The sequence below is a fragment of the Etheostoma spectabile genome, unplaced genomic scaffold (assembly GCF_008692095.1).
Source record: "Etheostoma spectabile isolate EspeVRDwgs_2016 unplaced genomic scaffold, UIUC_Espe_1.0 scaffold00000263, whole genome shotgun sequence".
Classification (NCBI taxonomy): domain Eukaryota; kingdom Metazoa; phylum Chordata; class Actinopteri; order Perciformes; family Percidae; genus Etheostoma; species Etheostoma spectabile.
The window spans coordinates 7,825-22,517 of record NW_022602577.1 but is presented as its reverse complement, the minus strand read 5'-3'; the positions used below and the strand labels follow the sequence as shown (position 1 = coordinate 22,517).

At 39.6% G+C, this 14,693-nt stretch overlaps 1 protein-coding gene and 1 pseudogene across 1 annotated transcript; one reads left to right on the top strand and one right to left on the bottom strand.

The window, feature by feature from the left end:
• Positions 1–3,081: 3,081 nt before the first annotated feature.
• On the bottom strand, positions 3,082–7,493 carry LOC116674441 (TAR DNA-binding protein 43-like; annotated as a pseudogene).
• Positions 7,494–8,158: 665 nt separating this feature from the next.
• Positions 8,159–14,372, top strand: LOC116674437 (uncharacterized). The gene is made up of 11 exons (XM_032506915.1): positions 8,159–8,282; positions 8,372–8,454; positions 8,537–8,638; positions 8,727–8,851; positions 8,958–9,101; positions 9,201–9,239; positions 9,437–9,574; positions 9,679–9,763; positions 10,448–10,644; positions 10,780–10,897; positions 14,062–14,372. The coding sequence occupies exons 1-11, from the start codon at positions 8,245–8,247 to the stop codon at positions 14,370–14,372; spliced, it is 1,380 nt and encodes a 459-aa protein (XP_032362806.1). The 5' UTR covers positions 8,159–8,244.
• The last annotated feature ends 321 nt before the right edge of the window (positions 14,373–14,693 follow it).

The following is a 14,693-nucleotide window of genomic DNA, read 5'->3' as shown; positions in this document are numbered from 1 at the left end:
TATGTAAAAACCCACTAAAGCACTACGTTCTCAACCAAAACTGAACGTGATAATATCCCAAAGGCAATGCTTGTAGCTTTTGGCTAAGATTGAATTGTACAGGTTTTGCTGTGTCCTCTCTCTCTGTAAATCCTAGTCCTGTTCAAACTGTCCCAACTAACAGTACAAAGCAGCTCTAGTAAATGGAAATACTCAGAAATTTCTCACTATATGAAGCATACAGTTACAATTTTACTGAGTCTTAGATCAGTGATTTACAACTGACTATGTTTTTTCAGTTGAAATAGTGGATAGTTTTACCACTTCAGGCCTTTAACAGTTAATCTAGTCAAGAGGAGAAAAGGAGTTTGATTAAAATGCTCCTAAGTCTTTGACACATTCAACCTGTGATGAGACGTTGTAAGCAAATGCTGCTTCATGGGGTGCCCTGGAGGCCTAAGGGTTAAAATTTACTTCCCGCGGTTCACATGTGGCTAAGGACCTTGTTGCATGTAATTCACCATCTTTCTGTCCCCGTATTTCCTGGCTGTCACCTCTCTACATGTGGCTGTCTAATAGATGCAGGACTTTTTTTTAAAAAACAAAGTCCTGTTACCCCCAATTTCCACCAGGTGCGGATCCGTTCCGGAATGGCGCCGGAGTCATATGGTTTCCATTAAAGTCAATGTGTGTATTTCCACTGACTGCGGAACGGCTGCGTCCCGACTCCGTCAGTGCTCCGGCGATTCGCAGCCCTCCGGAGCAGATACGCAGAGCTTCTATTTTTGCCGAACGCCGGAGGGAGTGGAGTGCGGGACAGGAAGTCAAGCACAGAAACAAAAAACATCCAGTTAATTTTCAAAATAAAATAGACCATGTTCAGTTCTCTGCACTACACCTTGAAAACACAGCACAGAGTGGTTTCCTCTCTATTCCTCTGGATGGAAACAAACTGTTGGTGTTTTGTGATTCTATTACATACATGAATTGGCGAGATCTCGTGGGTCCTCGAGACTTCAGCTGTCAGTCTTGTCCGCAGCCGTTCCAAAACAAATCCGGACCTGGTGGGTGTTGACGGACGGCGGAGCGCAGAGCCGTTGCGCATCCGGTGGAAATTGGGGTTAGCACTCTATACCAGCGGTGCGCACCAAAGGCTCTTCAGAGGAGTCTCAGATGTACTGTTCGCTGCTTTCACCCCCACAGCACTGAGGGACAATGTACCTGACAGGAGTGTGTCACAGCTGCTGTTAAACAGTTAACAAAGCCTCACCTCAGGGCACTTGTGCTGCAACAGCTTCTACCTTTTATTCAACCGTTCTGGGACGCCACCGTTTCCTCATTTGACTTCTCATGTCAGATCTTTGATCCTGAAGGGGAACACAGTAGAACAAACACTATAAACAAGGTCATTCATACTACATGTACTACATACACGTTAAAAACCAAAGACAGGCAGTGGGAGGCCCTCTACTAAAGGATTGCTACTGTTTTATTTGGATTCCTCCCATTGGTTGAGGAAAACAAAACATCTGTGTGCTGTCTCTTCTCTAATGCGTAAACAAACCAAAGGACAGAACATTCTCTACTTTAAAAAAAAGTCTGATATTCTTAATGGCGCCTGATGGGCAATGCAGGTTGCGCTAGAGGCCATTGGAGCACAGTGAAGGTAGTGCAGGTGGACGGTGAGGCTGCTGATTCATCTGCAGACAAAGCAGGCAGCAAGGCGAGACCAGACAGTATTATGATGCTGCATAATAAAGCAGGAGGAAGACAGGACAACAAATGCTTATAGTTGTCCTCAAGACCAAACGTTCTCTAATGCCTGGACTTCTGACACACATCAAACCAAATAACCCGATATGGAATATATAAACTACATTTTAAAAGCTGCTTGAAAGATTGTTTGTTGCATGATTAATTAATGCATATTATTTAAAAATCATGCAATAGGATTTTTGTTTTAGATTCTGTCTCACAGTTGAAGTGTGCCTGTGGTAACAATTACAGACCTCTGCATGCTTTGTAAGTAGGAAAACCTGAACAATCAGCAGTGTATCAAATACTTGTTCTCCCCATAATATATTCTGTGGTTTACAACGGTTGTACAACAGCTAAACTATACTATGACTTTATACATTTTCTATTAAATGCTAGACTTTCCCTTTTTAAAAAAAAAAATATGACACTATACGATTAAGAAAGGAAAGGGGGGAGGAATAACACAGCTATATAGAAATACTTCTATAAGGCATTTTAGGAGTTTTGTGCCACAAGCTATTACAAATTGCACATCAGCACCATCAACAGGCAGAACGTTCAAACTACCTACTAAACAGCCAGCATCAATACTAAGTGCAGGACACTTTTATAACAAGGAAACCGTAAGAAAAATACTTATATCAATCTACATTGAGAGACGACAGGTGATTAAAAACTCAAAGCCTTTATTTTACACTGCAATACTAAAATATTTCAATACAGAAAGTGAATTCCTGCTGGCATGTTCAATCAGTTGTTAAAGTCCCTTTGAAGATCTTAGCTCAAACATTCCAACCACTTTACAATCAGGATAAAAAAAAACACATCCTGCCTTATTGAAATGCTATTTGATGATCACATTAAAAAGAAACCCACCAGTTAATACTTTTATCAGTGACAGATACGAGGAAAAGAAAACCATTCGCTGACAGAAATGCAAGTTTAACGTTAAAAGGCAGACCGTTTCACAAGTTTGTCAAAATAAGTATGACCGCTGCCAGGCTGCAGGTGTGACTTCTTTCCTAATTGTGACATTTGTAGGTATAAACAAATACCTCAGCCCAATTGAGTGTGGTCTGCTCTACATTTGACTATGGGATGGTCCAAGGTTTCTTGCTAGTGAGGTGAAGAAGATCCTTTTCAGAATTAAGGCAGTCGTGCAGCAATTCCATTGTTGGTTTGTGCCGGCCCACCCAACAATATCTTCAGCTTCTCCATAACTGACTGCAACCTGGATTCAGACGAAAACCTGGGCTGTCCATGTCCGAAGTCCCTATACATGTGAATTAAAGTGTTGGCAGTTCAATTAATGTTAAGTCAAAAATAAATCAATTGTCAAGAGTGTATTATACCTAGTCAAATTCAGTTTTATTTCAGACTTCCCTTTGATTCACAAAACATAGAAAATGCATTCGTAACCACTTCAAACACAAACTTTCAATGGGAACTTGTCAAACATTCACCACATCAACCTCAAACTTCAACACACTTTCAGTGTTTTTGCCCACACAGACTCCACCAGCACAAAGTCACATTTTCACACAGAGAGGGTGCTAAGGAGAAAAAAAATAAAAGCACACAACCAGACAAAGCATTCACATCAAATCAGACAGCAAGAGAAAGCTACGAAGAGGTACAAATATTCATAGCACTTGACATTTCACTGTGTTTTTAAAGAATTAAAGATAGAAACGATGAGGAAAAAGCAGAGAATGTCCTTGTGATGGTCATCAGGGACACACTCGTACTTGCTTCTTCCTCTCACACTCGCACAAAGCCACAGGTTCTTCTCAACTCTCGCAGGCATGTCTCTTTTAAAAAAAAAAAAAAAAAAAAAAGACTAATCTGCACAAACAGTCCATCTCACACTTCTTTCATTTTTTTCTCCCGTTCGCCCACTCTCACTCGGCCCAACACCAATCCCACTCATTGATCTTGAAAAGCAACAAGAGCAGACAAGATTTCTATATCCATAAAAAGGGGAAAGGAAAAAAAGACAACACCCACCGTCTAACACAGTATATGCAGAGTGAAGCTGTGTTCTTTGATGGCAAAGCATTTACACATGGGAAGAGGGGAATTGATACTGAGATCTGTCGAACATTGCTGCCAATGAGGCGCTTCCTCCCGGGAAATTGGGAAAGAGTTGGTGAACTGCAGAAGAGACTTTCATGAAGGCGTTTCCAAAAGACGTCAAACAAAAACAAACAAAAAGATGCAATCAACTGCTTACAGACATATAATCATATCAAGCCCATTTTACAAGGGGATGAGGGGGCTCTTGAGATACTCGTGCATGTTTATAAATATTTATCTAGCATGCTCATCTCTAACATTTTTTTTCAAAAACCAAAAAAATGGAGTGTAGCAGTTTTCACTAAAACTAAACTTTTCACCCATTCAATGCATGAGTACATAATCAGTCACACGCAAGTATAAATCTTTCTCTTTAACAAAATAAAAAGGCAGTATATTTTTAATAATAGGAACATAAGATATAAGCAGTTCCCAGCTGTAGGTATACTTACCAGATTAGCCTAATAGCAACAGAAAAGCTGAACTCAAAACTATCTACACTCCCCAACTAGAAGGCTTAGACTCCATAGAGGTGCCAAAGCCGGAGGTGAAGCCACTACTGGAGGCGGTGTTAGCGCCTGCAGCCCAACCGAGGCTAGCTGAACTGGGGCTGCTGTAACTGGTGGTGCTGGAAGAGCTATAGGTCGGGTCTCGGGTTGTAGTGGGAGTGCCTGCCGTTGTGCTCATACCCTGCTGGTTTGCCAGCATGCCCATCATTCCCAACTGCTCTGCAGCGCTGCCTGGGCAGCAGCCACCATGGCCGGGTTAAGGCCGAGAGCCCCAAAGTTAACCCCCCGCTACCACTGCCTAGCCCACCACGATTACTGCCATAACCCTGACTGAACCCACCAGCCCCAAACCGCCCTCGATCCATCATTTGCCTACTATTATTGTGTTTGGGCTCAGCATTGGAGATGTGAACGCTGATGCCCTTGATGATCAAGTCCTCTCCACACAGGGCTTGGGCAACCTGAGAAAGAGGTGAAGAGCAGATTATAATTTAAGACATTTTTATGCTATCAATTTTAAATCTAACTGCCATTTATGGGGAATCTCACCTGGTCATCAGCAAACGTAACAAATGCAAATGCCCGGAATGGTTTGGGGATGAAGACATCAGTGACTTCGCCATACTGCATGAAGTACTGCCTCAGTTCATCGGTTGTCATGTCCTCTGTACAGCGGCCAACAAAGATTTTACGGCTCCTCATGGGCTCATCAGGAAACGCCTAAAACGACAGAGGCACAGCAATTAAGCAATCTACATGATGAATGAATTAGTTTAACCAAACATTTAATAAACATGTGCGACCTGCATTTAAAGTTGCAAAACTAGAGCAGATGTTTTGATCCATTGCAATTTAGTTAAGATCATTCCAAAACTTTTAAGTCAAATTAGGAGACAGACAGCAAAAAGTGCTGAAACAAATTTTCTATCTGTAGTTCCATCGCCCATAATAGTTCATGGTTGTTTGCATTTTGTCTTCGAGGTTGGACATAGTTTGTTGATGCAAACCTGTTAAGCATCCCTCCTTAAATAAATAAAAAAAAACTATTTGTGGAATGGTTCACACTATTCACAGTTTGTCCCCCCCCACCGTGTTGCTGAAATGTCAGCGGATATTTAGCCCAACTCGAGTAATGTTACTTTAATCATATGGTGAAATCCAGCCCCCTCTACGACTGACCTGGGCGGGTCTCAATCTACCTGGACGGGCGCCCAAGTAAAAGTTATGTATGGGAACACTGTATACTCTTTAAATGGTGCCCAAAATACCTTTGAGTTGGGAAGTTTGCAGTCACACCATCGTCCATCGATCATGTGTCTCTGAGCAATAACTTTGGTTTGTGTCTCATACTCAGTGAACCGGACAAACCCAAATCCTTTTGAGTTGCCGGTCTTTACATCTCTCTTGACCTGGAGAGAACACAGAGGACATGCGAGCTGTATTATGATTTTTAACTAAACCAGAAACTAGACAAAATAGTCTTATTACACTCTAAGCCTAACAAAGAAATGTTGAAAAAAATACTCAGTCAGACGAGATGTCAATACCTGCACCATAATGACCTCCCCAAAGGTAGTGAAATAATCTTTCAAGTCTTGTTCTGTTGTTTTCCACGGCAGCCCAAGGACAATGAGATCTGACGTCTTCTGAAAGCCCCTTTTTACTTTTACAGCTGAGGCAGCGTCTATTTCTTCCATCTTCCTTTTGTTATCTGTAGAGAGTAAATAAAGATAAAGTTACATGAAAATATCACATGTAAATATAAAAAAATAAGGTTGACCTGACCCTCTGAGCCCTTTACTGTCTGGTAGTGATGGCAACACACAAAGAATAAGATATAGTACACTTAACTAAAGTAGTGAACATCTCCACAGAAGCTCATCTGGTATTAGAACCACTTACTCCAAACCCATGCGCATTAATATGCTGCTGTAAGCTTTTACACAAGATTTGGAAATCTAACTGCAAAAGTGATGTGTTGGGGGTATACGGCCTTGCTCAATCCAGTTCACCCCAAAAAGGTTTGAGGGGCTGAGGTCCGTTGCAATCTGTGCAGGCCAGTCAAAATCATCCACACCAAACTCAAAAACCTTTTCTTTATGTACCTTGCCACAAAGATGGAAGAATGCTATTGTCAAAAAAAATAATTACATGATGGAGTATTAACAATTCTTAGTCTGAATCAGACCACAATTAGTTAAAATGAAGGCAGAGGTGCTGATTCCACTTTATTGTTGTGTTTTGGAGGCAACAGTTGTGGCGTTATTGTTGAACTGTATTACACTTTAACAGTTTTTTTATATTTTGACCATGGCAATTTTAGAACGATGACGTTACCCAGCCCTATGTACCTTTGATTATATACAATAATAAAGGGTAAGCCCAAGTCATTTACACCTCACCTTTGGGGTAATTAACGACATAGACCAAGCTTCCCCAGTCGTTCTCTGGTGCATGCAGGACACCCTCCACCAACCGGACTCCCTCATGCACTGGGACTCTGGGTTCCTGTACCGCAGCCCGCACGCCCCTGGAAACTGTGCTGCTACCGATGACAGCAAAATAGTCCCATCGTCCTCTGAAGGGATCTCCATGGGCTCTTCGTTTTCATCCTCAGCCACACGAATGTACAACTCTGACATGGTGTCTAAATGGCTGAGCGCTGGTTTGAGTGGAAGCAGCAGATGATGCACACGAGTTTGTAGCGTCGACCGTCGCTGAAGTTGACTTAAGTGGGTGACGCAACTGAAATGCAAGAGCAGTCAAACGCAGACAAACTGTGTGAAACGCTAACACTCACTCAACAACTCTCTAACATTCAATAGCTTGCAGCTATAAATATTGTATATGTGTTCTTCTCGGCTCACACCACGCGTAGCTAAACAAGTTAGCCAGCTAACGTTAGCTAACAAGCTAGCAAACTCAAGACGGCTTGGAAAATGAATGACCATCCAGTTTCGCGCTCGTTTTCCCCTAACAAACACACGAGCCCTCCTTTTGTCTACGAGCGTGTGGCCGAAAATCAAACGCAAATAACAATAACGACAATGTACCTTTTATGTAAGATTTAAGTACGAAATCGTAAAACCGCAGAGAATATTTGCAACAGAACACGGCTAACCTCTGTAACCTCGAGCTAGCTAACAAAATGGCTGCGTACTTTCTACGTACTTTGCCGAGATGACATCACCCATTTGGGAAGGCTCACTGTTAGTTTTTTGTAGGGACGGCAAAAAGTAAAATTAAAAACATTTAGTTAATAGTTAGACTTCACGCCAACAGTCTTCGGTTACCTTTTTACAAACTTCACCAACATGTTAAGTAGTTAACTTTATTAACTGCGTCGTGTTTCATAACTTGCAATGGGCAAAGTTTAAAGATCGAAATTTACCCTTTGAAGTCTAGCCATAACGATTCACATTAAGAGCTCAAACAAAGGGTGCGCACTGAGAAAGAGGAATATAATTTATTTAATACCATGCCACCATAAGAATTGAGAAAGGTTTTGGCTTTTTGGTTTAGGCTACATTTTTAATACGCTATATTTGCCAAAAACTGGATATTAAGGGTTTAATTTACAATACATCATCATAGACATTTATATATATGTGTCTATTATATATATATATATATATATATATATATATATATATATATATATATATATATATATATATATATATATATATATATGTCTATGATAGATCATCATCCGAAATTCTTTAGTGACAAATAAGAGGCTCTACAATTGCCTTAAACACTGGAGACAGTGATCATTCTTTGGGACTTTTATGTCACTTACCTTTAACACGCCAAAGCAAACACAGCTGTGTTTTTTCCCCTTCCCAGTGACATCAGCCCACTTGCCTACAAATAGGCGAGGGTGAGACTTCCCATTCAAGTTTTCATCAGTGGAAGTGACATGGATCACATACAATTTGGCATCCGTCTTAGAACTATGTGAGTAGCATAAGGCCGCACAAAATTGACTTGAACTATTCACCATTTTCAAAATGTATGCTCAATTCTATACCTTATTTTTTCTGCAGTGTTTTACAATGCTTTATCATGAGGACTGTGCTTTCCATTCAGGAAAGAGAATGGATTGATACCCCAACAGCAAGATTGACAGGTAAACATTTTTTTCTGTGATGAAAAAGAAATGTTAATGAAGCTTATACAGAGTTCCTAAGAAATAAATTGCATTTATACAGAAGGAGATGTGGCATGTTTTTCTGAATACATGGAGATGTGGATACACAGTGCAAGCATTGAAGGGTTGGGACTCTGGCTGTCTGGGGCCTTACAGATCCAAGGTAATCCTTACTGGCACAATAAGCGACAACATATTCACATAAATATAAGATAATATGCCTCTGACTTACTTCTTTTTATTCCCACAAGTCAACCTTTCTTCTCTGGATCACCTAAATCTCCAGCTGTCTGACTGTGGATTCGCATTGCACAAAGAGGCTGACAAGAACTTTATTTTTAGAGTCCGTTACACTGGATGTTTTGTCCAGCAACAGGTATGTCACTCTGTTAAGAAATATATAATGCACGTACAAAACTCTGACATCTGACCTTTGGAGATAGGCCTGGTGGTAATTCTCTGGCTGCGTGTTAATCTTTCAGCGTGGCTACCATGTCCTGACACTGAATTTGGTGAAGAGGATAAAGCGATTCAGAGGCAGACCTCATAGTTTCATAATGAAGTGTCCCCTTGTTTCTGTACTGCCCAGCAGAGAGCAAATCCAATGTGACCCGGAGTACATTCAGGTAACTGCTGACTGGAGTTTTTTGTAACTTTTCACTTTTTTTTTTTGTTTTGTTAGTATTTTGCTTTGCTGTTCTGATAAGATTCGTATGTGTCTGTAGGTGACCAGACAAGTCCCGTTTGACATTTGGGACAACGAGGTAGACATTGAAATCAATCCTATGATGAAATCAGCTCTTTAAAATATGATGGCTTTATTAACGGCATTATTCAATTATTAATTAACACATATTTTTGCAAATATGTTTGGATGAAAGAAAGAAAACAGGCCGAGTGGATCTGTCTGACTGTCAGACTGTTTTTTTTTTGTGTTTGCATGTTTGGTTATGCATTACAGCTGCAGTGGTCACTTTCTCTGAGTAATTACCTCATTGTAGCTCTGGAGGATGCCAGCCTGATTCAGATGAATATTGACATTAACGGACCAGACATTACAGTTCAAGGCAGGAGAAGGGAGGTCATGAGCCCTGTCAAAGTAAGAGTATTTACACAGCATTCTGCCACCTAGTGACCAATGGCAATATTACAACTAAAATGTCCTTCTTTACTGTATTTTTTGGATGTCTTTGGTCAACACAGGTAATGGAAAGTGAAGGGGAATTCTTGGCCTTGAAGCTGGTCAGTGGTCAGTTTGCCTACAGTATGGAAGCTACGTGTCCAAAAGGTGGGTAGCAAGCCGAGAATTCATACTGGAAGTTATTTATATACTGTCTGTCCAACTTGTTCTCATTCCCAACTTGTAAAATACTTACGCTTGGTCAGTGGCGTTCATTTTTAGATCAAAATCACCCTAGCATCTGTATGGAACACACCGGGCATAGCAACACCTCGACCGCGGTAATTGGTTGGGGTGGTGGATGGGTCAGGACACCCAAGAGACCGGGGTTCAGGTCCCAATCTTCCCGTATTTTACCAAAACGTACGTTTTGTAACCCAACCCTGATCTTTTCTTAAACCTAACTTAAACATGTCAGTTAAACGTAGGCCTACGCCCCTGAACCAGAGAAAGTTTGTATTCACTTTTTGGACTTTTGAAATGTTGCACACTTTTACCTCTTTAATCTCTTAAAAGATATACAAAAGAAACGAGAAGTTAAGGTCCCAACTATAAACTGTTTTGTAAGCTGGTTGTGCTTATTTTGTTTAATCTGATAAGTAGCCTAGCAAGTAAGTCTATCAAATAAATGTGGAGTAAAAAGTACCACATTTCCATCTGAAATGTAGTGAAGTAGAAGATTGACGTAGCATAAAATGGAAATACTTACATACAGTACAAGTACCTCAAAAAATGTACTTGAGTATTTCCACAAATTATTGCAGTAACATTTATCCCTGATTTAAATTTCAGTGACCACGTTCACACCAGAGGAGACTGTGCTGCACATTTTTAAACGCCGTATGGGTTTGACCAAGAGAGGCAGCGCTGAAGACGAAGCACTGACAGTCAGTAATGTGTCGGTGAACCAGACAGATAATTTCACTGTGCATGAGACGAGTGAATTTGTGACCCTGACCATTCCTACAGCCCAGATACTCCAGACCAAGGTTTGTGCTGAAACAACAGTTGATTATCATAGTGGTAATTGTGTTTCTGACATTTCTTAAAATGTAGGTAATGTGTGCCTTTTCCCATAAAGGATTAATTACAGTGTAAAACATCTAAACTAGAATGTTTCACAGACCTGCACAGACAGCAAACAACTCCTACAGCTGTTCTGTAGGGTGGATGTTGTACTCACCTTCAGAGAGACAAATCACAAAATGCACTGGACCATGGAGAACGCACTGCCATGCACAGGTGAGTATGCTGCTGATGAACACAGTAAAACTAAAGTGGTGATTAATTATTGGATGATATTTTGACCACTAGCCATTGAAAGGCTTTTACTGTAGTCCCACCGGGCACTTACTTTTGTTTGTTGCTCAGTCAATTAATCATGTAACTTTATGTTGCACCTTTCATATTTAAAGTGACATAGAAGTTAAAGCAACAGTGACTTATGGAAAACAAAATAAGACCAACTAACCTCTTACCAAACACGATTAAAAAAAAATCTAACAGCAAAACAACAGAGAGAAATTAAACTTTAAAATAAAATGATAATATAAACACATATTTATATAGTATGAGTACCGAAGTACTAACTGAGCACTTAAACCTAAAATAGAGGAGAAGAGAATCTTATTGATATTAATCTATTTTCAGCTTTCAGTCTGGCTTCTTTTCTATGTTTGCATATAAACAACTGACCCGATCAACTAGTATCTAATTCAGCTTTACTGGTAGTTTTGTTAAACCTTATAACAACACTTACAAAACATAAGGACCTCTATTTGATAACTTGCAATCTCATTATGGACCTCACCATTATTTAAAAAACCTTCATGCACTTAGGATTCCAACAGTCGTAATAATATAAAAATGTTAACCTCTTTGAGTTAACGATCTCCTCTATACATGCTTATAAGGAACAGTGTGTAGTATTTATTGGCATCTAGCAATGAGGTTACAGATTGCAACCAACTGAAAAACCCTCCCCTCACTCCTCCCTTTCCAAGCGTGTAGTAAACCTATGGGCGCTTATCAGGTAACGTAAAAACAGGAAGGCCCTCTCTCGAGCCAGTGTTTGGTGTAAAAACATGGCGGTACAGTATGGCGGGCTCCTTGTGCTCCCTATGTAGATACAAATGGCACATTCTAAGCTAACGAAAACACCATAATTCTTTTTTTTTTGGGTGATTATACACTAATAAAAACATAATTATGCATATTATATCCAATATATTTCCTTAAATCCTATACACTGGTCCTCTAAGACGTCTACAAATATAAATTAATTAATAATTTGTGTCTGATATGATTTTTCCAAATAAAAGTTTAGCTACATTGTTGCAGTGATTGGCAAGATCAATGAGGGCTCTCCTCTGGAGTGCACATCTGGCCCATTCATGCCTTCACAGTGGTTACCCACATGAACAACAAGTGGTGGAAACTATGTCTCTCTCAGTTAGCTTAGGGAATCCTATTAATAATGTGTTATATAACTTTGTTGCTGCTAAAAGTAATATATTACTGTAATGCTCAACACTTGTGTTTAAAATTACATCTACCCTCTCCCCAATAAATATCCAAATGCGGTTAATTTAAAGGTTTAACTGCTGGACACAAGATGTCTCCTACTTCACTAAAAGGTCCAAGTTGTGATGTCACAAAGTCCTGCTCGTACGTCCACGTGTTAAAATCTCATTTAAGATGAACAGAAGCTTTCCCCCTTCAGCAGGTGAATGTGAAAACAGTCTTTTGTACCAAGTTCTAAATCATCCTGCGGTGTATTGCAAACATCCAAGAGAGGTACAAATAATGAAAATATTTTTTTTGAGTGGAGGGGGCCAGCTGGTCAAGTTGGTAAAATAATAATAATAATACAGCATACATAATTCACTAGTTAATAGATTTACTGCAGGGAAGTGGAAATAGAGTGTTATGGAGAAAATTTGTAAAATTGTGCAAATAATCCTAACCCAATAGGATAATGCTAAAAAGCTATTAATGAGTCATTATTAGAAAGGATCATAAATATTGCTAATGGATATGAACTAATTAGTGTTGGGAGTAACGCGTTACAAAAGTAACGTAACTAGTAGTGTATTCCTTTTTGCTGTAACGCAGTAATATAACGCATAACTAATTACATTTCTGTAATATTATACTCGTTACAATCTCAGTAATACAAGTTATAACGCATTTTAACGCAACATTTAGTGGGGTTTTGTTTCTTTAAGAATTCACCAACACCATTAAACATTCTTCACAGGAAAAAAAGCGGTGAGTAGCCTATTATTTCCTATTGCTGTATTCGATAGTTGAGATAACAGAGGCATATACATTTGCGAAATGGATATTATTTTCAGGAGTTATTACGCTGAATTGAAGCGAGGTGCTGTCCCGTCTCTGTCCCCGTGGTCAGAGCCAGAGACGGAACGGACAACATCTGTGTCCCAACAGGTGACGGTCAGCCCGGACAGCAGTGTGTCCGAGCTGCTGGCAGATAGAAACATGTCGGGAATAATGTTGAAGCTTGCTGCACATGATATCATTTTATCAGCCGTGGAGAGTAACCATGCCTGTAGTGGAATGGCTTTGAATGACGACCGTGTCTTTTACTGTGACTCTTTGTTCAATATGTTGCAGTTTTACAAACTAGAAAGTGGGCAACTTAAGCTTGACGAACAAGTTTTGCATCTAGCGTCTCTCACGTTCATCTCAGTAAGCTAGCAAGAGTACACAACAGAAAACTTCCGTGTAAGTTGCTTCAAAATAAAAGCACTTCCTGTGACGGTTCGCAGTAAAACTAAATTCCTGTTAAACAAATAAGGTTATCTACCTTTTCACATATCAGCTGTAAATCAAGTACTGTAAATAATGTAAATAGTGAGTTTTAATCACACTATAATTGACCATTTCCTTTAGACAACCTTAGTTTTAAACTAAACCAAATTAATTTCTTATTCAAGTGCTTTACAAACATTTTACAACAACGCCGTACTTCAATACAACTGTATGGTAGTTTTTATTGAGTATTTTCCTTTTCTCCTACTTGCCTATTGTACGTTTTAATTATCTATTTGTATAGCTTTACTTTGCATATTCATATACATTTTACAAAGTATTATGAATAATCTATGATGTGTTAAAGTGGATAAAGAGGAGACTTTATTTATCTGGTAGGGAAATTCACACGCTAGCTGCCAAGTCAAACTTCCGGTGTTATTTTGGTGAAAGTAACTCAAAACTAATGCAAAAGTAGTGTAACGCATTACAATTTAGAGACAGTAATATTGTAATATAACTAATTTCTCAAAATTGACAGTAACTAGTAATCTATAATATATTACATTTTGGTAGTAACTTGCCCAACACTGGAACTAATACCATTGTTACTAAAATTATGCAATCCACAGCCAGGCCTGCTGAGTCAGAAATCACATCCTCTCCTGGTCCAAACACCACAACCCCGTTCACGTTCAACTTTGAACACGAAAGTTCAACTACAGAACAGCCGCTGCTGGACCGTCTAAATGAGAGACCATTTGAAGAGATGACTGCAGAGCTTTTCACAACCATTTCACCTCACACACAGACGGAGGCTCGCAGCTTTAATTTCCACACTGATGAGATGTCAAAGAGTCAGAGTGGAAATTTGTCTTCTGGTTTTGACAGAGACGCCATTACTTCCAATAATGCCACTGAAATAAGCTTTTTGATTTTATAAATGTGACCAATCATACTTTAGCAGAGTCAGATTTCCTTGAGTCATCAGCCACAGCTGAACCATCAGAAACATCTGTCCTCACCAGTGGGAATAAAGAGCAGCAAAAGCAGAGAAGACTGAAGTGGATCTGGGAGGACTAAAAACCTGACAGAAACAACATTATCCAGTGCACCGATTCTGGTAGCAGGTGTCAGACTTAGCAAATTTCAACCTAATTCATACAGTGAATTATGTTGTCAAATTCAATAACCATGTTTTCCATCCCAAAAAATGTGCATGAATTTTAAAATGAAATGTCCCTATTAAGTCATGCTAGACTTC

Bases quoted from the DNA above. Each gene is read 5' to 3' on its own strand.
- LOC116674437 (XM_032506915.1), top strand. From the start codon at position 8,245: ATGGATCACATACAATTTGGCATCCGTCTTAGAACTAT. The intron at 8,852-8,957 runs GTATGTCACTCT...TTAATCTTTCAG, and splicing joins GATGTTTTGTCCAGCAACAG to CGTGGCTACCATGTCCTGAC. The intron at 10,645-10,779 runs GTTTGTGCTGAA...AATGTTTCACAG, and splicing joins CCCAGATACTCCAGACCAAG to ACCTGCACAGACAGCAAACA.